Source organism: Jaculus jaculus, chromosome 12, assembly GCF_020740685.1.
Source record: "Jaculus jaculus isolate mJacJac1 chromosome 12, mJacJac1.mat.Y.cur, whole genome shotgun sequence".
In the NCBI taxonomy this organism is placed as follows: Eukaryota; Metazoa; Chordata; class Mammalia; order Rodentia; family Dipodidae; genus Jaculus; species Jaculus jaculus.
The window spans coordinates 32819869-32847265 of NC_059113.1; the positions used below are offsets into that span (position 1 = coordinate 32819869).

Here is a 27397-nt window from a genome sequence, read left to right on the forward strand (position 1 = left end):
TTCAGCATCTGTAATATGGGCATAGGGACCCATTTCTAGGGCTGCAGAGATGACAGCGGTGACAAGTCTCAGTTTCCTGTTTCTCCCCCATCAAGGTCGGTTTCCGGCTCAGCATCAAAAGAACAAACACACTCAAAACAAAGGAAGCTGGTCTCAGACTGCAGAGGAAGCAGGAAGTTGCCGCGCTGCAGAGCAAGGGGATAGCAGGATGGAGTCTGTGGCCCTGTACAGCTTCCAGGCCACAGAGAGTGATGAGCTGGCTTTCAACAAAGGGGACACGCTCAAGGTACAGTGGGCCAAAGCTGGGCTGAGGGGACCCCACAGGGGTGAAGGGGCTCAAGGAGCAAGGCCCAGGACAGCCCAGGGAGGACAGGCCCAGCCGGCTTCTGCAGGTCTCAGTTGTGGAGTTCTGGACTAGTACTTCCTCTCTCTCGGCCTCAGTTTCCCCATCTAGGAAATGGGGAGATCATTAGTAGTCCCTTCTTCAGGGGACATTGTGAAAATTTGAGAAGACATTGCCACAGTGATTGGCAGAAGTTGGTTGAAACCTTCAGTTTTCTAGGAAAAAAAAACCTGAAAAGACAAAAGGAAAAAACAGGGCTGGAGAGATGGCTTAGTGGTTAAGTGCTTGCCTGTGAAGCCTAAGGACCCTGGTTTGAGGCTCCATTCCCCAGGACCCATGTTGGCCAGATGCACAAGGGGCACATGTGTCTGGAGTTCGTTTGCAGTGGCTGGAGGTCCTGGTGCGCCCATTCTCTCTCCCTCTCTCTCTCTCTGCCTCTTTCTCTGTTGCTTTCAAATAAATAAACAAACATAAAACAAAAAAAATTTTTTAGAAAAAGGAAAAAACTTTTTTTTTCCCCCAAGGTAGGGTCTCGCTCTAGCTCAGGCTCTCCTGGAATTCACTATGTAATCTTCGGGTGCTTGAACCCACAAAGGTCATCCTACCCACAATGATCCTCCTACCTCTGCCTCCTGAGTGCTGGGATTAAAGACATGCACCACACCCAGCAAAAGACAAAATTTTGAGACAGTAAGAGAATGAGAGTGAGAGCAAGAGATTGGGGGAGAGCGAGCCAGAGAGAGAGAGAGAGAGAGAGAGAGAGGAGAGAGAAGGAATGGGATGGGGAGTATGAGAGAAAAAAAAATGTGCTCATGTGCGAGAAAGTCTTAGGCAGTAAGTACACACATGAACTTAATGTGGCTAAAATCTCTGGGATTTCAGTGTCAGACCAGTGGAATGGGTGAAAGTGAGCGCAGCATTGCACCACAATTCCGTTCTGCCCACCTGGGCCCTTTCAGATGGACATAACAACTTTCCAAGTTGTCAGACAACTCTCTCGAAATGCTCTTGCTCAAAAGTTTACATTTTGGGGCTGGAGAGATGGCTTACTGGTTAAGGTGCTTGCCTGAGAAGCTTAAGGACCCAGGCTCGATTCCCCAGTACTGGCTTAAAGTCAGATGCACAAGGTGACCCATGCGTCTGGAGTTCTTTTGCAGTGACTGGAGGCCCTGATGTGCCCATTCTATCTCTCTCTCTCTATCTGCCTCTTTCTTTTTTTCTCTTTCTCTCTCATTCTCTCTCCTCAATAAATAAATTTTTAAAAAGTTGGGGGCTAGAGAGATGGCTTAGAGGTTAAGGTGCTTGCCTGCAAAACCAGAGGATCCACGTTCAATTCTCCAGGACCCACAGAAGCCAGATGCACATGGTGGTGCATACATCTCTCTCTAATAAATAAATTAAAATAAAAGGGCTGGAGAGATGGCTTAGCGGTTAAGCGCTTGCCTGCAAAGCCTGAGGACCCCGGTTGGAGGCTCAATTCCCCACGTAAGCCAGACGCACAGGGCGGCGCATGCATCTGGAGTTTGCAGGGGCTGGAGACCCTGGAGCGCCCATTCACTCTCTGCCTCTTTCTCTCTCTGTCACTCTCAAATAAATAAATAAAAATAAAATAAAAACTTATATATATATATATATATATATTTTAAATTTTTTTGTTCATTTTTTATTTACTTATTTGAGAGCGACAGACACATAGAGAAAGACAGAGGGAGAGAGAGAGAATGGGCGCGCCAGGGCTTCCAGCCTCTGCAAATGAACTCCAGACGCGTGTGCCCCCTTGTGCATCTGGCTAACGTGGGACCTGGGGAACCGAGCCTCGAACCGGGGTCCTTAGGCTTCGTAGGTGAGGGCTTAACCGCTAAGCCATCTCTCCAGCCCTATTTTTTAAGTTTGTAGATGACAGCAGAGCCACAGGGTCTGAGTCAACATTCAGGAAGTGGCTAAGCGAAGGGGTGGGCCCTGGAGTGCCACTAACCCACGCTGCGTCTGCTCTGTGCTTCGGGGGCCTCCGCCGCCCTTAGCCTCAGGCTGCCACGCACAGGGACAGCTCCTTGGTGGACACTCAGCTAGTGAGAAATCGCCTTAGGCTGTTGGGGGGCAGGAGGTTCCATTAAACTGAGGCTGGAGAGTGTGGCTCACTGCAAGTGGCGTAGGGGTGGAATCAGCTCCTGTCTCTTTGACTCTGGGGCCTGAGGACATTGCCCTGGCAAACTGAACCTTGAGAGTTCTGTGCCCTTGTGACGTGCCCTTCTTCGTGCCAGGGTGACACACCTGTGTCCACCCAAGCGTCTGGCTCTGGATCCCTTGCACATGTGGCCACGTGCAGCCTTGTCAGGAGTGGGAGTAGTGGACAGAGCACTAAGGACTGGGTACATGGTGTTGGAGAATCTCTGTGGGAACCCCCAATCTCACTGGAGAGCAGCTTGGTGTAGCGGGTTTGGGAAGTAGCAATGAGGTAGGCAGGGTCTCTGACCCAGGTTGGGGTTCTGGCGGGGGAGGAGGGTCTAGCTCAGAGTGGATGGGGCAGGTCAGCGGGGTCAACAAGGTAGTTGCTAAAATGGTTGTGACATCCCTCCTTCTAGACTCCTGTGTCACCTCCACCGCTGGGTTAGTGGGGCCCACTGCTACTAAGGGTCTGCCAAGGGAGGAGTGAGCCCAGCCAGTTCCCCAACGGGTGCCCACGTGGACAGAGACCAAGAGGCCTGTGGCATAGGCTGCCAGCAAGCTGCATGAAATTTGTGAAGGGATCAAGTTGTAGGGCACCTACTGCCTGTTGAAGTTTCCAGGATTTTGTTTTTGTTTTTTATTTTTTTGTTTTGTTTTTGTTCTTTCGAGGTAGGGTCTTGCTCTAGCCCAGGCTGACCTGGAATTCACTATGTAGTCTCAGGGTAGCCTTGACCTCATGCCACCACGCCCAGCAAAGTGTCCAGGATTTTGTGTCCCAGGATGAGGAGTTGTACCAGAGACAGATAGTAAGGTAATAGAAACAGAGAAAGCTTATTAAGAAAGAGGAAAGCAGCTGGGCATAGTGGCACATGCCTTTAATCCTAGCACTTAGGAGGCAGAGGTAGGAGGATCGCCAAGAGTTTAAGGCCACCCTGAGACTACAGAGTGAATTCCAGGTCAGCCTGGGCTAGAATAAAACCCTCCCTTGAAAAAAGAAAAGAAAGAGAAAAGCAGGGGGTGAGCAATGGCTCAGTGGTTACATGTGCTTGCTTGCAAATCCTGCTGGCCTAGGTTCAGTTTTCAAGCCACCCAAATAAACCAGACATCAAAAGTGGTGCAAGCATCTGGTGTTTGTTCACAGCAGCAAGAGGCCCTAGTATTTTTTTTTTTTTTTTGCAAAATTTGCAAACAAATGTTTGTTTTATTTTGTTTTGTTTTGTTTTGTTTTGTTTTGTTTTGTTTTGTTTTGTTTTGTTTTGTTTTGTTCTTGGTAAGGTCTCACTAGCCCAAGCTGACCTGGAACTCACTCTCTAGTTCCAGCCTGGTCTCAAACTCACAGAAAAGATGGAGGAAAAGATGATGACATCAAAATAAAAGAGAGACTGATTGAGAGGGGGGAGGGGATATGATGGAGAGTGGAGTTTCAAGAGGGAAATTGGGGGAAGGGAGGGAATTACTATGGGATATTGTTTACAATTATGGAAGCTGTCAATAAAAAAATAAACAAACAGGCCTGGAGGGATGGCTTAGTGGGTAAAATGTTTACCTGCAAAGCCAAAGGACCCAGGTTCAATTCCCCAGGACCCACATTAGCCAGATGCACAAGGGGGTGCATGCATCTGGAGTTCATTTGCAATGGCTGGAGGCCCTGGCGTACCCATTCTCTCTCTCTCTTTCTCTCTTTATCTCTCTCTCTATCTCCCTCTTCCTCTGTCAAATAAATAAATAAATAAATAACGAACAAAAAAAAAAAAAATGGGCTGGAAGGATGGCTTTCCTGCAAAGCCAAAAGACCCAGGATTGATTCCCCAGGGCCCATGTAAGCCAGAGGCACCAGGTGGTTCATGTATCTGGAGTTCATTTGCAGTGGCTGGCTCACCCATTCTCTCTCTCAAATAAATAAATAAAACCTTGATGATTATATATTGAGAATGAGTCAAATTATAAAAAGAACAATTTTATTTTTTAATTTTTAAGTTTTTAAAAAATATTTTTATTTACTTATTTGAAATAGAGAGGAAAGAGACAGATAGAGAATAGACACATCAGGGCCTCCAGCCACTGCAAACAGCCTCCAGACGCATGCTCCCCCTTGTGCATCTGGCTTATGTGGGTCCTGAGGAGTTGAATCTGGGTCCTTTGGCTTTGTAGGCAAGTGCCTTAACTGCTAAGCCATCTCTCCAGCCCTAAAAGAACAATTTTAGAAAAAAATCTAAAGACCGAACAGATAGTTTGAGGTTGGAACCACCAAGCACCAACAGAGTCAAAATAAAAACAGTGACAAAAACTAAATCACGTAGTCAGGCTGTCACATCTGATGGGTTTAAAGTCTATCTTCGTGTTCTGTCTTGGGTCACTGTGATTGTCTTACCTGGCATGTCAGGAGTCCATGCTCAGAATTTAACAGGAAGGTCTGTAAGGCCTGAATTGTTGTCTCTCTCGATTCCTCTGTCTTTAAAATTTATTTATTTATTTGCAAGCAGATAGAGACAGAGAGAGATAATGGTCACACCAGGGCCTCCAGCCACTGTAAATAGACTCCAGTTGCATGCACCACTTTGTGCATCTGGCTTTACATGGGTGTTTTGGAACTGAGCCAGGTTCGTCAGGCCTTAACCACTGAGCCATCTGTCCAGCCCTTATGGTCTCTTTTGAAAGTAGCTTTCTTTTTTATTTTTATTTTTTCATTTTATTTTATTTGCAAGCAGAGAGAGAAAGAAAGAGAGGGAGGGAGGGAGGGAATGGGCACACCTGGGCCTCTAACCACTACAAATGAACTCCAGATGCATGTGCCACTTTGAGTGTTTGGCTTTATGTGGTTACTGAGGACTCAAAGCTGGGCCATCATGTAGCTTTAACTGCTGAGCCATCTCCCCAGCCTTCACTTATTTTCTTGCTATGTGGGTAAATACCTGACCACAGGCAGCTTAGGGAAGGAAAGGTTTTGTTTTGGCTTACAGTTCAGAAGGTAGAGTCCCTCATGGTGAGGAAGGCTCGGCCGGCTGGAGCCGGGGCAGGGCTAGCCACATCTCACCACAGTCAGGAAGCAGAGAGCTAACAGCATGTTGGGCCGGGTGGTATCACCTCAAGGCCCACCTCCAGTGACCCAGTTCCTGCAGCAAGATTCAAGATGCCAGGGCCTCTAGCCATTGCAAATGAACTCCAGCTGCATGCGGCACCTTGGGCATCTGGCTCACGTGGGTACTGGGGAATTGAACCTGGGTCTTTAGGCTTTGCAGGCAAGTGCCTTAACTTCCTGGCTTGTTTTTGTTTCTGTTTTTTTTTGAGGTAGGGTCTCACTCTAGCCCAGGCCTCTTATTTATCTATGTGTTTGTTTATTTATTTTAATTGAGAGAGAGAGAGAATGAGTGTGCTAGGGCCTCCAGTCACTGCAAATAAACTCCAGATGTGTGTGCCTGTTTGTGTATATGGCTTATGTGGGTCCTGGAGAATTGAACCTGGGTCCTTTGGCTTTGTAGGCAAGCGCCTTAACTGCTAAGCCATCTCTTCAGTCTTCCAGGCCTCTTTTTTTTTAAAGATTTTGTTTACATTTATTTATTTATTAGAGACAGAGAGAGAGAGAATGGGCACACCAGGACCTCTAGCCACTGCAAACGAACTCCAGATGCATGTGCCACCATGTACATCTGGCTAACATGGGACCTGGAGAATCGAAATTGGGTCCTTAGGCTTCACAGGTATGTGCCTTAACCACTAAGCAATCTCTCCAGCCCCAGGCCTTTTTTTCATTAAGTTATCATGATCAAACTTACTCCAACTCTTGACCATAGATCGATTATAGCAGGAAGACTGAGGAAAGTGAAGGCAAAATTCCCATGGTGATCCTAAGGGGGGAGGGAGAGAGAGAGAGAGGGAGAGGGAGAGAGAGAGGGAGGGAGGGAGGAAGAGAGGGAAGGAATGAGAGAGAGAGAGAGAGAGAGAGAGAGAGAGGCAAGTACTAGGTTCTCTATACTGCCAAAAAAGCAACCCCTTTGGCTGAGTCTTCAGACAAGAGAGATTGAGTATCCTCCCCTGTCTCTATCCAGGTGTCCTCAAATGTCCCTGGCCTGGCCATGGCAGAATCAGAAACCTTGGCTCATCTTAGGCTTACCTGTCCCAGGGGCTCACTCCCCACTAAATCCCAGCATGTTCCTTCCTCCTTTCCTTCCTTCCTTCCTTCTTTCTTTCTTTCTTTTTTTTTTTTTAATGTTTTGAGGTAGGGTCTCACTCTAGCCCAGGGTGACCTGCAATTCACTATGTAGTCTCAGGGTGGCCTCGAACTCATGGCAATCCTCTACCTCTGCCTCGTAAGTGCTGGGATTAAAGGCATGCGCCACAACACCAGATTCCATTTCTTTTACCTCAGTGGAATAAGCCTGAACTAGAGTGAAACCCTACCTCAAAAAAAAAAAAAAAAAAAAAAAATAGGGCTGGAGAGGTGGCTTAGCAGTTAAGCGCTTGCCTGTGAAGCCTAAGGACCCCGGTTCAAGGCTCGATTCCCTGGGATCCACATTAGCCAGATGCACAAGGAGGTGCACACGTCTGGTGTTTGTTTGCAGTGGCTAGAGGCCTTGGTGCGCCCATTCTCTCTCTCTCTCTCTCTCTCTCTCTCTCTCTCTCCCTTTCTCTCTCTGTCTGTCATTCTCAAATAACTAAAAATGAACAAAATAGTGGATGCTAGGGAGATGGCTCAGAAGTTAAAGGCACTTGCTTACAAAGCCTGCCTGCCCAAGTTCAGTCCTCTAGTACCCACATAAAGCTGTTGCAAAACAGTAATAGTAGATAGCCCCTAAAATGCTATTGTTAGAGGGTGTTTAGTGACATGGAGCCAGGCATGGTGGTGCACACCTTTAGTCCCAGCACTAGGGAGGCAGAGGTAGAAGGATCATTGTGAGTTTGAGGCCCTCCTGAGATTACATAGTCCATAGTGAATTCCAGGACCACCTGGGCTAGAGCAAGACCCTACCTTGAAAAAAAAAAAACATATATATATATATATATATATATATATATATATATATATATATATATATATATGTATGTATGTATGTTCATGGGCTGGAGAGATGGCTTAGCAGTTAAGGAACTTGCCTGTGAAGCCTAAGGACCCATGTTCGATTCTCCAGGTGACATAAGCGCACAAGTGCACACGTCTGGAGTTCAATTGCAGGTACTGATGCTCCAATTCTCTCTCTCTCTCCCATTAAAAAAAAAAAAAAAAAGTTACAGGGGCTGAAGAGGTTTCTTAGTGGTTAAGGTGCATGCCTGTGAAACCTAAAGACCCAGGTTCGATTCTCCAGGTCCCAAATAAGCCAGATGTACATAGTGGCACATGCATCTGGAGTTTGTTTGCAGTGGCTAGAGGCCCTGGTGTGCCCATTCTCACTCTCTCTCTTTCCCTGTCTCTGTCTCCAATAAATAAATAAAAATAAAATCTTTTTTAAAAAAAAGGCTCATTAGCTTGGTATGGTGGCACATGCCTTTCAATCCCAGCACTTGGGAAGCTTAAGGAGGAGGATCGCTGTGAGTTTGAGACCAGCCTGAGACTCCAGAGTGACTTCTAGGTCAGCCTGGGCTAGAGTGAAACCCTACCTTGACTAAAAAGGCTCATGATGAATACCATTGAGTGGTGAAAAGCAGGAAGTAGATGCACAGCAGCCTCACATGCTAGTTCAAGGACTCTGGCTGCACACAGGAAAATGAGCAGAAGAGCTGCCCTGTCAGGCCAGCTACTGTGGACTCGGCATTGCCACACCTTCCGCTTTCCCAGGATGCCCTGCAAGGAGGCAGGGTCCGTGTCCTTGACATCTGGGGGCTTTGCATCCAGGGAATCCAGACAACCACAAAGTGAAAATCTTTGGGGGAAAAAAAAAAAAACAAAACTTCTGTACCACACTTACACAGATCTTTTCCCTGTCACCTCTCCCTGCACATTACAGTGTGGCAACCGCCGTCCAGTGTTTGCACTGTGTGGAAGGTTCCAGAAGAATGGAAGGTGTTTGAGAGGAGGGACTCACCACTCCATAAGGGAAGCTGATGGTGGTGTGGAACTTCTCTGAAAAGATCACTCCAACGCCAGTATGAGTCAAAGTCGAGGGGTTCATTTCCAGGGGACGGAAGTTGGGATTGCTCCCAAAGTAACCTTGGTGTTAAACTGAGATTTTACTTTCATTTTATAGTGCTCACAGCCAAGGGGAGGGGTTTCCAAGCAGCAGGACATGACAGTTAGCTTGTGCAGTCTGTATGGTTCAAATGTGGGAAAAAACCCCCCCAGGGGGTCCCCACGCTCTGCCTGAATAAGGCGACACCCCAAATCACTCACTCACGAGAAGCGGTCTTGATGCAAACTGCAAGAGGATTTTATTCCAAGCGCGCTGGGGCCCACAGTCGTACACCGCACAGGGGTAGAGGACTGCAGAGCCCCGAATGCAGGAATGGGGTAGTTTTTATAGGGTTTCTAACAAAGCCTGTGTATTAGACCAATCATTATTTAATATCAGGAGCCCCTGCAGGGTGTTAGCCAGTCAGTTTGTGCCACCCCACAGTTTCTAAGCCAATTAGTTTACTTTGCTCAAGCCCCTCATGGACCAATCACTCTCTTATGACTATGACCTTGGTGGTCAGCGTTTGCGCAGGTCCTTGGGTGGGAGTAGCAGAGTGTGGTATCAGTCTCCTATGACCTTGGAGGTCAGCACTTGTGCAATTCCTTAGGTGGGGGTAACAGGGTATGGTATCAGCCTCCTATGACCTTGGTGGTCTGAGGCAGGCTGCTACAGCCTATGGTGCGAGTTACTAAGGCTTACAGTGTAGGCTACTAAGGCTTACAGTGTGGGCTATTAAGGCTCATGGTGCAGGCTATTTACAGAAACTAAATAAGTGGTTTACTTTATTATTTATTTCCCATCCCTGAGGGCTATCTCATGCCCTTTTACCTAGTTTTATATTAGGAGCGGCCTCTGATACAATGAGAAGAGGGATTCTTTACTTGCTTCTGACAGAGAGTAAAACCTGGAGTTTGAGGTATGCAGGTGGCCCGCTTAAGCTCCCTTTGGAGCGTGATAGTATTTCTGAGCTTCTGAATTCTTGGGCCTTTCACAAAACAATTTATTCAAAACATACATATGAAGCCAGGCATGGTGGCACACGCCTTTAATCCCTCAAAAACAACCCCATACATATGAATCAACCACCATGAGCTCTCTTTTACTCTATTTTACTCTATTTTAGTCTACACTGTCCTCCCCTATTATCGTCCGTCTGGGTGCCCCCAGGCAGTTCTCACTTTGGGATTCCTTCAGCCTCTGACAGAGATAAGTTCAGCTCCTCAGCAGTTAACTCTTTTTGTTTGGTTGGTTTTGGGTTTTTTTTTTCCAGGTAGGGTCTCACTCTGGCCCAGGCTGACCTGGAATTCACTATGTAGTCTCAGGGTGGCCTTGAACTCATGGCGACCCTCCTCCCTCTGTTTCCCAAGTGCTGGGAGAGGGTAGAGGCCCATGGGCAAGCAGCCTTTGAGCTCTGCAGCAGATATCTATCTCCCCAATAGTGGTGGTCTCTCTGTGGGAATCCCCCGTGGCTCCAAGGGTCTGGGCCTTGTGTAAGCACAGGAACATGCCTGGTCTCCGAGGAGAGGTGACAGGAAGCAAGGCAGCATACAGCAGGGGTGGAGTGCACATACAAGGTCCCCTGGCCATGTGGCTGTCGCATGAGACACTGCAAAGTTGTTGTCAACCACAAACATGTCCACTTAACAGAATTGATGGAGGCCAAGGCCTTTAGGGACAGCGGAAGTAGACGATTCCCAGCGGGGAATCTTCTTTGAACTGTAACCATTCTGGGCAGCCTGGTCCATCTGCTGCAGTCTGTCCTGGGCTGTTGGCCTTGTTCAGGCCTGGGGAGAAGGGAAGGGCTCCATGTGGCTCTGGTGCCACCCAGAACAGCTCAGACCTGGGCTGAGGAGCAAGCCCAAGCTCCTCTGGGCCATTTCCTGCCTGCTAATTGTGATGCTTACCAGAGCCCCAGGTCTGTGAGCAAGTTTCTAGGAACAAATGTGTCCTGGGAGGAAGCCAGCACTTGGCTAGAGTGGGCCATCAGCCTTGGCTCTGGGGTCTAAGCAGATGTGGCGTGGGAGCCTGAGCTAATGCGGCCAGGGCTCCAGAGGCTGGCAGAGCCAAAGCCCTAGAACATCCTTGCCCTAGGCCCATCTGTGAAGCTGCACTTGTCAATGTCAACCTTTGACTGGCTGCTTGAGGTTAGGGTGGCACGAGTGTGCCCAGGGAATGGGGCATGCTGTCCCTGCCCACCATTCCTCTTGACCCTCTATCCCTGTCCCTCTGTCTGTTGGAGGCATACCTAGTGAATCCCTCCCCGACAGCCATTCCACCTGAGGGCCACCTTGTAGGCCTGTAGCATTTCTGAGCATCCCGGATAGCTGGGTCAGCCCTAACCCCAAACCTCACCTGGGTCCCAGGAAAGGCAGACCCTTCAGTAGAGAGAGGCTGCTGTCCAGCTAGGGGATAGGGGAATGCTTGGCCAGTGGAATGGGGTCCCTACTGGGGTCCCTACCTACCTACCTCTGTGAATGGGCTTGGGAGCTGCTGCAGACAAGGGAACCTCAGCAGGTGACAACTGTCCCTTCTCAGTGACTGAGTGGCTCTATCTCTCTTGCCCATAGATCTTGAATATGGAAGATGACCAGAACTGGTACAAGGCTGAGCTCCGAGGAGCCGAGGGTTTTGTTCCCAAAAACTACATTCGCGTAAAGCCCCACCCGTAAGTAGCCGCTGCCATCTCTCAGCCCTGAGGTTGTATGTCTGCCACTTGGCCCTGCCTGGCGGAGCCAAGCTGCCCTGGAGGAGCCGTGGACACAGCATGTCCAGAAAGATGGACGGTGGCTGAGTTGTCTGGGGCCAGCGTGAGCTGGGAATCAAATCTGGTCCGCATGAAAGTGACTTGTCCCCAAGCCACCCATCAGCACCTTAGCAGGTGGTATTGAGCCCTGCTGCTCTCAGAATGGCTAGGCAGCCAAGAAATGCCTGAAAAATGGAGCTGGAGAGATGGCACAGCAGTTAAGGCATTTGCCTGTGGAGCCTAATGACCTGGCTTTGATTCCCTATACCCACGTAAGCCAGATGCACAAAGTAGCACACGCATCTGGAATGCATTTGCAGTGGCTGGAGGACCTGGTATGCCCATTCTCTCTCTAGCTGTCTCTGTCTCTACCCCGCCCCCCTCAATAAATAAATAACCTAGGTGTGGTGGCACACGCCTTTAATGTCAGCACTCAGGAGGCAGAGGTAGGAGGATCGCCGTGAGTTCAAGGCCACCCTGAGACTACATAGTGAATTCCAGGTCAGCTTGGGCTAAAGGGAGACCCTACCTTGAAATACCAACATAAATAAATAAAATAAGTTAGAAATGCACGAAAACCAACCAGGTGTACCTTCAATGGCTGCTGGGGTACTGTTTAGTGTTCAGTCATCCACCAGCTGGGGGTGGGGGGAGACAGTGCAGTGTGGGGAACCAGAAGAGAGCCAACAGCCGCCTTGGGAGACACAGGGCAGGGAAAGCACTGTGTCGAAAGGCAGTCAGCATCAAGGTGCCTGATCAGGGAAGGCCTCCCAGAAGGGCTTAGCGATGAGTCATGCCTGGAGAGACAGAAAAAGAGCTAGGTCTGGAGAAAAAGACAACAGCCTTCGGCATTTTCAGGGGAAAATGGAAAGTGGAAGGTGGTCACCATGAGCCAAGGGAAGAGAGCAATGAGGAGAGCCCTCAGCAAGGAGAAGGGGTCTGCAGAGCCCCAGCCGCTGGGGAGCCACGGGAGTGGGAGTGCGTGGGGCAGGGTCGCGGGTGGGGAGCAGGCAGGCTGTGGCAGGGGCTGGGGGGGGGGGCGGGCAGGTGCAGGGCCAGGGTGGGGCCCCGGGAGTGTTTCCTCTCTTATCTTGCTTTCCTTGTTGCTGAAGTTCGGCCACCTCCAGCTTCCTGTACTGAGCATGGACTTGTCCCACCCGGTCTGCAGCCAGGCTGCGGGTCTCCAGACTCCCTGGTGGGGCTCGGGGGAAGAAAGGGACAGAATGGGGAGGGGGGAGGGACATGAGGATCCTGCAACCTGGAATGTAAGCCGCGCAGGGTCTGAGGCACCAGTGAGCCAAGGGTTCCTCCAGCCCCAGGGCCAGGGTGGCAGTCGCCGGGATGGGGTCAGAAAGGGCCTCTGGTGAGGAGGGCTGCAAGGCCTGAGTTGCTGAGCAGTCCTGAACTGAAGCCCCAAGTAGAAGGGACCATGAGGAGGACTGTGATGCTGGGCTAGGCCGCTTAGGCCAAGGGAAGTCCAGAGAAGAAGGACAAGCAAGGCTCTTAGGAGCTGTAGCAGACAGCTTCAGGTTCGCTGAGATGAACTTCCAGACCAGGCACAGTTATGGAGGAAGGGATATTTATTGAAGCTTACAGATCCAAGGGAAGTTCCAGAATGGCAGAAGAAGCTGGCCCTGTTTTCACAGATCCAAGGAGAGAGAGAGAGAAAGAGAGAGAGAGAGAGAAAGAGAAAGGAGCCACAAGCAAAAGCCACAGAGCACACTTCAGGAACTCCAGGTGGAACTAGGCACTTTGCATATATTTACATTGGAATTTATTGAAATCTCAAACACACCACCACACCTTAAGATCCACCCAGGGACACCTCCTCCAGCCAGGTGGCTGCAGTTGCAAAGTACAAACAAATAAAAAACTGAATATATTGGGGGCCATCTATTCAAACCCTCACAGGAGCCATGGAGCGACAGCCTCGGGTGACCTCACGGGAGCTCTGGCTAACTTTGCGTGGCCCAAGCAGGGACAAGGTCAGGCCTGGACCAGCTTGCCTGGGGTCGTGCCCAGGAGCTGGTCCTGCTCGGTCCCCTCAGCCTCTGTCCTGCCCATCAGCTCTGCTCCTGAGTCAGTGTGAAGGCCCAGAAGTGGGTCTGTGGCCTTAGGACTCTGACTATACCACGCCCACTCTTTCCCTAAACCGCAAGGTGATCCATGCCCCTGATCCCAGAGGCTACCTACCCTGTACCCCTAGAGCAGGCCCTATAACACAGAGGGAGAACTCCTCTCTCCTTGAGGAGGGGCCTGGACTTGTAGGTCTGGAGGTTAGAGAAGTTTACCAGTGGTGGTACAGTCAGACCTAATGGAGGGAGGCTCGCCATTGCAACATAGTGGTAGAGCACTTGCCTAGCATGTGCATTGCCCAGATTTCCAAGGCCAGAAAACAAAACGAAACAAAACAAGATCATTTATTTACTAAAGAGAGAGAGAGGGAGAGAGAACGGGCACTCCAGGGCCTCCAGCCACCACAAACGAACTCCAGACGCATGTGCCACCTTGTGCATCTGGCTTACGTGGGTGCTGGAGAATTGAACCAAAGTCCTTTGGCTTTGCAGGCAAACGCCTTAATTGCTAAGCCATGTCTCCAGAAGGATCACTGTGACTTCGAAGCAACCCCAAAAGTACACTGAGACTACATAGTGAATTCCAGGTCAGCCTGGGCTAGAGCAAGACCCTACCTCAAAAAACAAAAACAAAACCCTCAAAGCTCAAGGTTCTTTCTTGTCTTTCTTTTATTTTGTTTTCAAGGAAGGGTTTCACAGAATACAGAATCCTCTTACCTTGGCCTCTCAAGTGCTGGGATTAAAGACATGCACTACTACACCTGGCTAAAAATATTTTATTTATTTGTAAGCAGAGAGAGGAGAGAGAGAGACTGGGCGTGCCAGGGCCTCATGCCGCTGCAAACTCCAGACAGATATGCCACTTTGTGCAACTGGCTCTGTATGAGCACTGGGGAATCGAACCCAGCCATCAGGCCCTGCAAGCAAGTGCCTTTAACCACTGATCCATCTCCCCAGGTAGGGCCTCACTCTGGCTCAGACTGACCTGGAACTCACTATGTAGTCTCAGGGTGGCCTTGAACTCATGGCAATTCTCCTACCTCTGCCTCACAAATACTGAGATTAAAGGCGTGCTCCACCACGCCCAGCTCTTTTTTTTTTTTTTAATTGAGGCACTGTCTCACTCTAGTCCAGGCTGACCTGAATCTAATTCTGTAGCCCAGGCTGGCCTCAAAATCACAGCGCTCCTCCCATTTCAGCGCTCCAAGTGCTGGGATTAAAAGTGAACAACACAATCCGGGCGTGGTGGCGCACGCCTTTAATCCCAGCCCTCAGGAGGCAGATGTAGGAGGATCGTTGTGAGTTTGAGGCCACCCTGAGACTCCATAGTGAATTCCAGGTCAGCCTGAGCTAGAATGAGACCCTACCTAAAAAAAAAAAAAAAAAAAAAAAGCAAATACACCCGGTTTTATTTGACAGAAAGCATGGACCTTGGAGGGCCTCCTGATGCTACAAATGAACTCCAGATACATACGCCACTTTGTGCATCTGGCTTTATGTGGGTACTGGGGAATAAAACCTGTGCCAGAAGGCTCTGCAAAAAAAAAAAAAAAAAAACAAACCTTTAACCACTGAGCCATCTTTCTCCAGCCCCACTTTGACCTTTTAGAATCTTTCTTCTGCCAGGGATTGAAGCCAGCTTGCTGCAGGCCATCCAACGGATGGACACCGTTCAGACATTGCTCCTCTCTACAGGTGGTACTCGGGCAGGATTTCTCGGCAGCTGGCTGAAGAGATTCTAATGCAAAGAAACCATCTGGGAGCCTTCCTGGTCCGAGAGAGCGAGAGCTCTCCAGGGGAGTTCTCCATCTCTGTGAAGTGAGCTGCTTGGGTCCATCCAGGAGGGGGTAGGCCACTGGTCAATGGTCAGGAGTATGTTCTAATTCTTATCTTTTTTTTTGCTCTTAATTCCTTTTAAAACTACTCATTTATTTGCAAGCAGTGAGAGATAGAGAGAAGGGAGACAAAGAGAATGGGTGCACTAGGGCCTCTAGCTGCTACAAACGAACTCCAGAGGCATAAGCCACTTTGTGCATCTATCTGGCTTTAAGTGGCTACTGGGGAATCAAACCCTGGTGGTTAGGCTTTGCAGGCAAGCGCCTTAACCACTGAGCCATCTCTAGCCCTAAATCTTTTTTTTTTTTTTTTTGGTTTTTTGATGTAGGGTCTCACTGTAGCCCAGGTTGACCTGGAATTCACTATGGAGTCTCAGGGTGGCCTCGAACTTAAGGCAATCCTCCTACCTCTGCCTCCCGAATGCTGGGATTAAAGGCATGTGCCACCATGCCAGGCTCTAGCCCTAAATCTTAATTTTTAAAATTTTTGCTTATATATGTGTGGTATGTGCATATGCCCTTGCAGTGCCCCATATTCTTGCCTATGGTGGGGGTCACTCACCTGTGGTAGGCAGAGTGGAATTCAAGTGTTTCATCCTGTCACTCTTTCACCTCTGCTTTTGCCTGGTCTTGTTTTTGGCCAGAGTCTCTTTGACTGTTTCTAGAGCATGCAAGGCTCCACCGATTCTCAAGTCTCTGCTCTCTGCAAGCATGCATAGTCAAGCCCAGTGAGGGCTTGTACAGAAAGCGCACCTAAAGGCTGAGCCACATCTCCAACCCTTAACTATTTTTTTTTAAATTTTTATTTATTTGTGTGTTTGTGTGTGCATGTGCTTGTATCGGGTGTTACATGTGTGCTGGGGAATTGAACCCAAACTGGCAGGGTTTGCAAGCACAGTCCTTTAGCTGCTGAGCCATCTCCCCAGTCCCTAATGTTTATTTTAATATTTATGTGTGTGTGTGTGTGTGTGTGTGTGTGTGTGTGTGTGTGTGCGCGCGCACGCATGCATACGTGTATTCATGTGCACTTGCACCAGGATCTCTTGCCTTTAGGTGGTTGTTGAGGTATTGGACCCAGGCCAGCAGGTTTTTCTTCTTTTTTTTATTAATTTTTTTTTTTTTTTTTTTTTTTTAAGAAAGAGAAGCCGGGAGTGGTGGCACACACCTTTAATCCTAGCACTTGGGAGGCAGAGGTAGAAGGATCGCTGTTAGTTTAAGGCCAGCCTGAGAACTACATAGTGAATTCCAGGTCAGCCTGGGCTACAGTGAGACCCTACCTCAAAAAAAAAAAAAAAAAAAGAGCGAGGGTGAGAATTGGTGCGCCAGGCCCTCAGCCGTTGAAATTGAACTCCAGATACTTGCACCATCTAGTGGGCATATGTGATCTTGTGTTTACCTTACCTTTGTGTATCTGGCTTATGTGGGATCTGGAGAATCAAACATGGGTCCCTAGGCTTCACAGGCAAGCATCTTAACCGGCAGCTTTTGTAAACAAATGTTTTTTTTCCCCCGCCCCCGAAGTAGAGTCTCACTCTAGCCCAGACTGACCTGAAATTCACTCTGTATTTTCAGAGTGGCTTCAAACTCACAGCAATCCTCCCATCTCTGCCTCCTGAATGCTGGGATTAAAGGCATGTGCCACCAAGTACTTTTTTTTTTTTCTAATTTTTTTGTTTACCCATTTTGAGACAGAGAGAGATAGAGAGAATATATGGGTGTGCCAAGGGCATCCAGCCATTGCAAATGAACTTCAGACACATGTGCCACCTTGTGCAGCTGGCTTACATGGGTCCTGGGGAATCAAACCTGGGTCCTTAGGCTTCGCAGGCAAGCGCCTTAACCGTTAAGCCATGTCTCCAGCCCCCAGCAAGTGCTTTTTACTGCTGAGCTATCTTCCCATCCCCAGGTGATTCTAATTCTGATGCTGCCACTTTGTGTGTGACATTGGGCTAGTCAGCCTTTCTGAGCCTGTTCTCTCATGTGCAAAATAGGTTATTGCTACAAGAATGAATGAGTTAATATGCTCAAAGCAGAAGGCTGCATTTACACAGAGGACCAGGAATCATACCCTGTATAGAATAGTGCCCAGCACCGAGACAGTGGCAAGTGGAGGCTTGTGATGCCACTGGCTCTGTCCCTTTCAGCTGCCAGCCAGCACGGTGTGGCCAGAATAGGGCTGGAGTGATGAGGTCAGCCACTGACTGCTGACCCTGGCAAGATGCTGGCAGCTGAAGGGGACAGAGCCACTGCCCAGTGGGGACAGAGAACAAAAAGATAGCTGCAGGATGAGAGTGGTCAGGGAAAGGCCTGTGGGAGGAGCTGAGCTGGGAGGAAGAAACTGCCCAGGTGCCAGGAACAGGACTGAAGAGACTTCCAGGCAGAGGGACAGAAGTGCAAAGACCCCAAGTCAGGATACACAGGCTGTGTAGGTTGTATCAGCCACAGAGGGCCTGACAGGTGCCTTGGGTTCTCAAAGCAATGCAGAATTGTGGAGGGTGCTGAGCAGGGGAGGTGTGATAAGATTCCATTTCTTCTTTTTCACATATCTATTTATCTCAGAGAGAGAATGGGCGTGCCAGGGCCTCTAGCCACTCCAAACGAACTCCGGATGCATGTGCCACCTTGCGCAACTGGCTTACGCGGGTCCTGGAGGATTGAATCTGGGTCCTTTGGCTTTGCAGGCAAGCGCCTTAACTACTAAGCCATCTCTGCAGTCCGAGATTCCATTTCTAGCAGGTCCCGCTGGCTGCTGTGAGAAGGGAGAGGTGTTTTTTTTTGGGGGGGGCAGCAGGAGGTGGTGACCCTAGGGTGCTTTCCCAATCTCAGTGATCACTTGCTTAGGGTGCCGCTCCAGCACCAAAGGGTCGGGAAGAAGGTATGGCCTGACCCCCCCCCCCCCCAGTCAGTGGCTTTCCCAAGGGTCTACAGACTGGGGACCACCGTGCTGCCCAACGCTGGGGCCGGAACAAAAACACTGTGTGCGCAGCGTGTTCCTCCGGCCTGGGCTCTGCCTTCAGCTCAGCCCTGTGTGTGGCCTATGCGGTCCCAACACTGCTGGAGCAGAGCCCTACTCCTGTCTTTGTCATTCCCAGCTGTGTAGCACTCAGGGTTACTCATCAGCGAAGATTCCCCTACTGCCTCGGAGCCTCTGTCACCCATCTGGTCAGCAGGCCACTGTCAGACTTAGCAGAGGGGAGCTCCGAGGTTCCTTGGCTCTAGCCACTGCCGGGGGGGGGGGGGGGGGGGGGGGGGGGGGGGGGGGGGGGGGGGGGGGGACGGGACGGACACTGTGAAGTCCCCTCAGATCTCTGCCTCTCCCCTCCCAGCCAGGCTCACTACCCACCCCCAGCTCTGCTGCTTCCTCGCAGGCAGGAAGTGGCTGTTTTCCCAGGTCTCTTGGGAATGGCGCCTGCCCGAAGGGGCTGGCCTGGCCTCAAGTGACTCCTGAAAGTCACCCCAAAACCCAAGGTCAACTGGCCAAGCAGGGACAAATGGACCCTGAGCAGTCAGGCGTGGTAGTGCACACCTTTAATCCAGAGGCAGAGGTAGGAGGATCATTGTGAGTTTGAGGCCACCCCTGAGACCACATAGTGAATTCCAGGTCAGCTTGAGTTAGAGAGAGACACCCTACCTCGAAAAAAAGAAAAAGAAGGAGGAGGAGGAGAAAGGATGCTGTCCTTCCCACCATTTCACTGCCTGACCTCTCCCTAGGCCCAGGCCTCAGCAAATTCTGGACAGGGGGAGGGGTGTTGACCCCAGGGAGTGTGCAGGGAGTATACAGCCCGCCAGGAGACTGTGAAGAGCAGCGGATAAGGGGAATCCAAGGACACGGGACACACTCAAGGTGAGAAGTAAGAGGGGAGAGCTGATCTGGGTCCTAAAGCAGGAGTGGGAGCTTGGTACACGGAGGAAAGGATATGCCAGGCACAGGGGACAGCAGTGCTAAGATTCAGAAATGGGACAGCCAGGGTCCCATTTTAATGGCAACGAATACGACGCTGGGGGAGGGGCAGATGGCCGTGCTCAGGAGCGATTCTTGAATAAGAGGGATTCAGGCCAGGAAGGGATGTGAGAGTGGAACTCTCACGTCGCCCCCCCCCCCCCACACACACACACCCCTACCCCCCTTCTCAATGCACCCTGGCCAGAGGCTCCCTGTTGAAGCTGGAGTTGCCCAGGCTCCTGGCTGTAGTTGTGCACGGTGCCACCAGGTGGCGATCGAGCTCCACCCTCACTTGCTCGGGCCGGGCCAGCGGGCTCATCCGGGGACGTGTGGTTTGGAGGGCAGGATGGCAGCAAGTTTCAGCTCTGATGCCTGCTAGCTGTGTAATCCCTGACAAGTTATCCTCTAAAGCCTGTTTCCCCATCTGTAAAGTGGATATCGGTGTGAAGAGATTAGTGTGATGACACAGAAGCCCGATTCTGGAAATGCCGTTAGTAATTACCGCTCACCCACAAGGGCCCAGATGGTGGACCAGGAAGGGCGGGCCCTTAGCCAGAGGCTACCTACCCCTTCACCTGAGCCCAGGGCTCCCAGGAAGACGGTGCCCAGTCTCACCCCGACTTTGCCTAGGCCTCCTGTGTGACCTGAGGCAGGCTCTGGGTCTCTCTCTCTTTTTTTTTTTTTTTTTCAAGGTAGGTCTCACTCTAGCTCAGGCTGACCTGGAATTCACTATGGAGTCTCAGGGTGGCCTTGAACTCATGGCATTCCTCCTACCTCTGCCTCCCGAGTGCTGGGATTAAAGGCGTGCGCCACCACGCCCGGCTCTGGGTCTCTCTTGACAGTTAAGTCATCTGTGGTCTGGAGGCAGTGGTCCCAGACTATCACCTGTCACCACTGAGGCAGCCTAGGGTGTGAGCCTCCTCCATCCTCACTGGCATGGTCCCTGGGAGCTCTGAGCCCACTGGGTGTGGCCTGTCAGAGACTGCTGTTCACAAGGGTCCCTTCCAGGTTCTGGGCTGGGGACTCCGCTGCCTGACTTGTCCCACACGCCTGTCCTGGTCACCGGGGACTCTATCACACATGATAACAGTTTGTCTCCAAGTGGAATATCCCGTTTCCTTTCTGACCACGGGTGCCCTTCCTCAGCAAGTGCTGTGAGCCGGGCCCCATGCGTGGGTCAGGCACCACAGAATGCGATAACACACCTTTTGGCCCCTGGATGTCGGTATGTCGGGGTGATGGGTAAATCATGGCAGCTAGGGAAAATGAAGGGGCTTGGGGGCAGGGGAGGGCTGGGCAGAAACTTACTGCAAAGGCAGAGAGGAGTGGAGAAAGAATGAAGGAGAGAGGGGAAAGAGGAGAGGAGAAATGAACTAGGTGCCCAGAAGTTCAGTGTGTAGGTTAAAAAAAAAAATGCATAGAGAGATGTAAGAACTTGTCAGAAGTGTGGAGCATAGGTCTTCCTTGTCCCATAGACCGGGTCGCCCTGCAATCATGTTCCCTGAGGGCTGTTCTCAGCCCTCCCAAGGTGAGCTATTTTTTAGTTCCTGTGTGCCTCTGTGTAAGCTCTCTAACTGCCCATGTTCCCTGATGGATAGAGGCCAAGGGTGCCATGCCTGGTGGGCAGGGAGCACTTAGACCATGCCCAGGTGGGGACAGGGGTGTGTGGAGCTCTGACTACCCACCAGGTCTCAGTTCTCCTCCCAGCTACTGCCACCACTAGGCCAGAAAAACCCGCTGGGCAAGACTGGCCTGACTTCTTCCGGTTTTCCGACAGTCTGGTTGGTCCCTGTGACAGTGTATGCGTGTGTGTTGGGGGGGGGTCACAGAAACAGAGGTCAACTTCCCAGACGAGGAGACGCATGCAGACCCACAGCATGCCAGGGCACACAGATGATCCAAAGCCCTGGAACCCACCCTGCTGCCCACTTACTCCTCCAGAGCTCGGGCAAGGCTGTCTTCACACGGGCCTTGAAGGAGGTCCAGGGCCAAGTGTGGCAGAGCCGAGGCACAGGGCAACAGGGCAGGATTCCTGGCGAGCAGAGACTGCCTGGGCGGGCTTCTGGCTGTGAGAGGCAGAGACCAACCAGACAGACACCCAGACAGCCTGGCCCTGTTGAGCCTCCTTAGCTGACAAACAGAAAGTGTGGGTCAGATGGCAGGAAAGACCTGTGGCTTACCCAGCAGTGAACATTTGTCCCAGATTTTCCCTGCTGCCATATTTCCCAGGTGTGTGTGTGTGTGTGTGTGTGTGTGTGGTGTTTTTAAAGGTAGGGTGTCGCTCTAGTCCAGGCTGACCTGGAATTCACTGTGTGGTCTCAGGGTGGCCTCGAAGTCACAGTGATCCTCCTACCTTAGCCCTCCTCTCCCCCGAGTGCTGGGATTAAAGGTGTGTGCCACAACGCCTGACATATTTCCCAGTTTCCAGGTTGGAAAGTTCTAGAACTCCTGATCCCTCCTCTCCCAGTTCCTCCTCTGTTCTCTGTTTCCTGACCCTCCCATGGGGCCAGAGAGTACCCCTCTGCTGAACACTCCTGTCACTTCTTTCCAGCACCATGATGCTTTCTGAGTCATCCCAAGGTCACTGCCATCAGAAAGAGAAGGTTCTCTAACCAAAAGTGAGAGTCACATTAATATATGGGTATGAATATTAAGAGAAGTGTTTACTGGGAAGTTTGGTGAGCACAGTACATACATTTAGCCAGACAGCAGCAGATGTTACACCCCTGGGACTCAAAACTATCCCTTGTAGGTTTTCAGTATCAGGGTGTATTCCCTCCCACAGAGTGGACCTCTAGTCCAATTAGAGAGTGGTTTGTTTCTCCCATAACAGACGTGCCACTATTGCACCCGTTGGCTCATTTGGCCTGGCTGGCCAAATTTAAGGCTTGCAGTGTCCACTGTTGAGTATCTTCACTGGTAATTTCTCTCTCCCCCATTAAGCTGCATGCAGCATGGCTTTTTCCAGCTTTCTGTCAGCTGGTCAACATGGAGGTTTTCAGCTCAGCTCCAGCAGGATTTCTCAGTGGCCTTGCAGCCCAAGTATGTGGAGTCTTCAGCAATAGGGTCTTACCATCTATTCCTGGTGGGAAACCAAGGGCCTTGGCAATGGTCTGTAATGTTTTGGGGGTATCAGAGACCTCCCTGGCCAACAACTCACTGGAAGGTATCCTTTCCCTGGCACTGAAAATTTTCTAGTAACTATTTATTTTTGTTGATATTTATTTATTTTTAGTCTTTTTTTTTTTTTTTTTTGGTTTTCTGAAGTAGGGTCTCACTCTAGCTCAGGCTGACCTGGAATTCACTATGGAGTCTCAGGGTGGCCTCGGACTCATGTTGATCCTCCTACCTCTGCCTCCCGAGTGATGGGATTAAGCGTGTGTACCACCATGCCCAGCTTGGTTTATTGATTGATTGCTGTTGAGACAGGATCTCACTATCACACAGCCCAGGCGGGTCTGGAACTCACTAATGTAGCGCAAGCTGGCTTCAAACTTGAGGAAGGCCGGGTGTGGTGACACACGCCTTTAATCCCAGCACTCAGGAGGCAGAGGTAGGAGGATCACAGTGAGTTCAAGGCCACCCTGAGACTACAGAGTTAATTCCAGGTCAGCCTGAACTAGAGTGAGACCGTACCTCAGGAAAAAAAAAAAAAAAGAAAGAAAAAAAAAGAAAAAAACACAAACAAACAACTTGAGGCAGTACTCCTGTCTCAGCCTCCCAAGTGCTGGAATTACAGGTATGAAGCCAGGGCCCTCGCAGAGCTTGTATTAGGGCTGGGCAGGTGGCCTGGTTACTTAGGACTGTATCAGAAATCTTAACCATTTAGAGCTGTGGCCCTTCAGCCCTAGGTCTGCCAGGGGGAGGAGCTTCTCCCACAGGTTTGGGGGGGGGGGGGAGTAACAGGTCTGGGCAGCTGGGCTGGTGGGCTCCACCCTGCTGTTAGGGAGGATGGTGGGTCTGAAGGAGCTTGGGCTGTGGGAGAACAGGGACAAAGCAGCAATTTGGTGGCCAGCTCCCCCTGGGGCCTAGGTCTGTGAGGGGCACAACTACACTGTGTTTCTCAGGCCGGGGCACCGAGATGAGCTGGCAAGGGCGGATGGAATGGGGACAGGTTTCCAGGGTTCACAGCCCAGGGAGGGGCAAGAATATGATCTGGGACATAATTAATGTCCTGGTGGTGACTGCCACTGTCACTCTGTGGCCACAATCAGATTTTTTTTTTCCCCTCAAAGCACTTGTGAGAAGTGGACCCACTCTGCCTTTGTTCCTTCAGGCTCTTAGCAGACTGTGGTTGCATGCGGGCCTCAGTTTCCCTTGTGTGCACAGGGCCTGCCTTGCTCTCCTTCTGGACTGTGAGCCCAGCCAGCCATCCTGTGGCAGGGAAGAGGGTCCCAAAGTTGCATTGCCCACTGTGCCCACCCATTCCAGCACCACTTGGGCCTAGCCCTGTGTGACCGTCATTTTGTGGATGGGCAGGCTCAGCAGACCCTCCGCAACCAGCCTTGGAGGGACTTGTCTGGTGGCTGTAAGGCTGAACAAAGAGTAAGAAAGTAAGGGGCCTTTGGCTGCCTCAGAGAACACAGGAAAGACATGGGGGTTGGGACTGTTGAATGGGAGATATTAGGAGTTTATTACGATGGCAGTGGGAACTCTAGAAGGTTCTCGAGGGGGAAGGAAGGACATGGAGTGTCTAAAACTGAGCACCTCTCATAGCAATAGGCTTCTGTCTGTGTCAGGATGGTTCTAAAACTCACTCCCCAGGGGACTATGGGCCTGGGAAGAGGACGGAGAGAGAAAGTCAAAACTGCGGGGAGGCTAAAGAGGCATGAAAGAGATGCAGAGGTGGGTGGCCATTAACACCGTCAATAAGACACAGTCAGCATTTTCTGCTCACTTACCCTAAGTAAAGTGTTATCACTATAAGGGCATGGAGGTTCACAGAGACGTTAAGTGACTTGCCTAAGGTTACACAGCAAGAAAGTGGCAGGGCGTGGTGGCACATGCTTTTAATCCCAGCACTCGGGAGGCTGAGGTAGGAGGATGGCTGTGAGTTCAAGGCCAGCCTGAGACTACATAGTGAATTCCAGGTCAGCCCGGGTTACAGCGAGACCCTACCTTGAAGACCAAAACAAACAAAAACAAGTGCCCTGGTCCAGAGCTCATACTCTGAACCCCACATCCCACTGCCAGGGTAACCCCCACTGGCTTTGCCTCCCTCGGAGCAGTGCGGGGGAGGGATGGGAGCCGCTTCTCAGGCACCTACTTCTCCCCCAGCTACGGGGACCAAGTACAGCACTTCAAGGTTCTGCGAGAGGCATCGGGGAAGTACTTCCTATGGGAAGAAAAGTTCAACTCCCTCAATGAGCTCGTAGACTTCTACCGGACCACCACCATTGCCAAGCGGCGACAGATCTTCCTGCGTGATGAGCAGCCTCTGCTTATGGTATGAGACCTTCTGAGGGAGACATCCTGCAGGTCTGGCTTCCCCTCCTTCCCTAGCAGTCCGGGCGACAGGAGACAAGGCAAGGATGAGGCGGGGGGGGGGGGGGGGGGGCAGAGGAAGGGGCATCATGGAAACCACCAGGCTAACCCAGCTGGCTTGCTCTCCGCTTCTGTGGTAGTGTGAGGCGTGCAGGACATGCTCAGGAAATGCTTGCTAAGGGCTACCTGAACACTTGCTGAGTCCTACCCAGATAGCTAATCTGCAGGCCTCACCATTCCTGGAGTGCAGATAAGGAAACTGAGAGAGAGCTGACTCGTCACACCACAGAAGGCCCAGTCCTGGCTTCTGCTCCCCGGGGAGGAGCTGATCTTGGACAGGACAGTAGAGCGGCCTGAGCCCATAGGGGCAAGGAGGCCCGGCTGGGCCCGAGGCGCAGGGTCCATCCGCCCCCTTGTCCTCACAATAATAGCAATTTGCCAGCAAGCCAGTCACTTGATGAAAGGGCCCTGGCTCACACCGGTTTGGCCATAGTAGCCAAGCAGGGTTATTAGCCTGGCATGCTGTTTTCCTTGGAAAGGGGGTGTATAGGCAAGGCCTGGGTCAGATCGCGACTCATTTGAACTTGGGCTCTTCGGAGGGTGCAGCTCCAGCTAAGGCCTGAGGAGGGGCTGAGCAACCGTGCAAAGCCCACCTCGGCCTTCTGCTGTGCGGCCCTTGGCTGGCTTCTGTTTCTCCTGTGCTCAGAAGGGTGAGCGGTGGGGTTTACTGTGGCAGGAGAGGACACTGCCTCTCTTGTCCCCTGTGGCTTCCTTTGGCTAACCTGGTAGACTAAGGTCAGCCTGGAGCTCCCAGTTTCAGGGACCAGGCCTCCAGGGTCCCTTCCTGCCACTCCTCATGGGTGAGTTCTGCCTGGAGCCTGCACGCACGGGGCAGGATGACTACAAAGGGATAGACCCCTGGGACAGACGCCTCCTCCTTCCTGCAGATCCTATCATATCCCAGAGGAAGTTCTGCAGTCTGAGGTCAGATCCTAACGGGTGGAGGGCGGGCGCCAGGGCACAGTCGGTGCCAAGGTGAGCACAGTTGCTCCTTCTCAGCTGAGGACCGCAAGGCACAGGGACAAGCCAAGGCCACACTGCGGACATACAGGGGACTGGAACCCAGGTCTGAAAGGAGGCAGCAGGGGCAAGACACATACTCTTAGAGCCTTTTGGCCTTTTGCCCAGAGATCTAAACAGGTCCCACCCTGCGGCCCAGGACTGGGGTTCCTTGCACACTTGCGGGTGGGGTGGCAGAGACGCCGGCCCGCGGTCACGTTTGGGATGTCCTACAGCTCCTCTCACTTCTCCTGTGGCGCTCTTGGGGACAACCTCTGGGAAGGCCACTGACCATTCCATCCTCCCCTCCCCGACAGCCCCCCAGGGCCAGCTTCGCCCAGGCCCAGTTCGACTTCTCGGCGCAGGACTCCTCTCAGCTCAGCCTCCGCCGCGGCGACATCGTGGAGGTGGTGGAGCGTGCCGACCCGCACTGGTGGCGGGGCCGGGCCGGTGGGCGGCTGGGCTTCTTCCCGCGGAGCTACGTGCAGCCGGTGCACCTGTGACCGCCGGCCGGGCGGGGCGGGGCGGGCTCAGACCCTAACCCGGTCGCTGGGAAGCCGCAGTACACCCGGCTGGTGGCTCCACCGCGAACAGGACCACCCAGCAACCACTGCGATGTTCCTGACCACGCAGCCCAGGGAGCTGGCGCTTCCCATTGGCTCCTGACAGCGTGGCATCACTAGGCGGCCTCTAGAGGCCTTATCGGCCTCTGCCAGGGCCCATCTTCATCAGGGTTGAGAACTGCTAACTGCTAGTGCCCACCAGCTCCAAGAACTTGGTCCCTTTGGGCTGGGCCTACCTACTACCCCTCTTTCCAAAGGCCCTGTAAGCTCTGTAGACTGCTGGGGAAGTGGGTCGCCCCTGAGGCACCTAGACTTTCATACAGGTGTATGCTAGCTTCTTAGATTCCCCCCGCCACACACACACACAATTTGGGACTGCACCCCAGGGTATCTGTCCTCTGCCCCGCAACTGGAGTAGGGTTAGAGGCGAGCTTAGTTGAAGGGACCCCACCAGGGAAGATGCTATGCAGTGGGTCCCCTCCTGGGTTATAATAAAGGAGCTCTGGAGGCCTGCAGTACAAGAGGGGTCAGGCAGCCTACTTAGGGGCCAGCTTGCATGAAAGTGCTGTCCAGAGGGGGTGCGCTACCAGCAAAGGAAGCTGAGCAGCCCCCACCCAGAGCCCAGACACCTTTGGGATTGGGAAACTGAGGCAGATCTGGTAAGGCCTAGCATGCCAGGCTTTGGGGGAGACCGAGGCACAGGAGGCTTCTCTGTTGTTGTCTGAAGTCCCTTGGGGGGGCCCAGGTTGTAAGCATGTGAGGTTCTCCTTGAGTCCAGGGCTAACTCAAGACCCTAAGCGTGTCATACCCTCTGCTCGTAACCTGGGCCCATATATCCAAATATAACTAGGGGCTGGAGAGCTGGCTCACTGGTTAAGGGTGCTTGCTTGCAAAGCCCGAGGTCCGGGTGCAATGCCTCCTACCCACTATAATGCCAGATGCAGAAGTGGCGCATGAACCTGGAGGAGTTCGTTTGCAGTGGCAGGAAGCCCTGGCGCGCCCATACTCACTCTCTGTCTCTTGCTCTCTGTGTCTCAGATAAGTAAATAAAAAAAAAATATGTAAAACAAAACAAAACCCAC

General features: G+C 51.5%; 1 protein-coding gene across 2 annotated transcripts; it reads left to right on the plus strand.

Annotated features, from left to right (window-relative positions):
• The first annotated feature begins 161 nt into the window (after positions 1 to 161).
• Positions 162 to 27382, plus strand: LOC101597709 (GRB2 related adaptor protein). 2 transcript variants are annotated; one of them, XM_004663094.2, is made up of 5 exons: positions 162 to 286; positions 11181 to 11278; positions 15127 to 15249; positions 24487 to 24655; positions 26070 to 27382. In XM_004663094.2, exons 1-5 carry the CDS (start codon positions 209 to 211, stop codon positions 26253 to 26255), a joined length of 654 nt encoding a protein of 217 aa, XP_004663151.1. In that variant the 5' UTR covers positions 162 to 208; the 3' UTR covers positions 26256 to 27382. The 2 variants fall into 2 exon arrangements, with proteins under 2 accessions (XP_004663151.1, XP_044987215.1); XM_045131280.1 differs by lacking the exon at positions 15127 to 15249.
• Positions 27383 to 27397: the final 15 nt, after the last annotated feature.

What these genes read in the sequence shown, in the direction of transcription:
- LOC101597709 (XM_004663094.2), top strand. Translation starts at nt 209, where the DNA reads ATGGAGTCTGTGGCCCTGTACAGCTTCCAGGCCACAGAGAGTGATGAG. An exon ending in ACAAAGGGGACACGCTCAAG is followed by an intron (nt 287 to 11,180) that starts GTACAGTGGGCC and finishes TCTTGCCCATAG; the next exon opens with ATCTTGAATATGGAAGATGA. An exon ending in ATTCGCGTAAAGCCCCACCC is followed by an intron (nt 11,279 to 15,126) that starts GTAAGTAGCCGC and finishes TCCTCTCTACAG; the next exon opens with GTGGTACTCGGGCAGGATTT.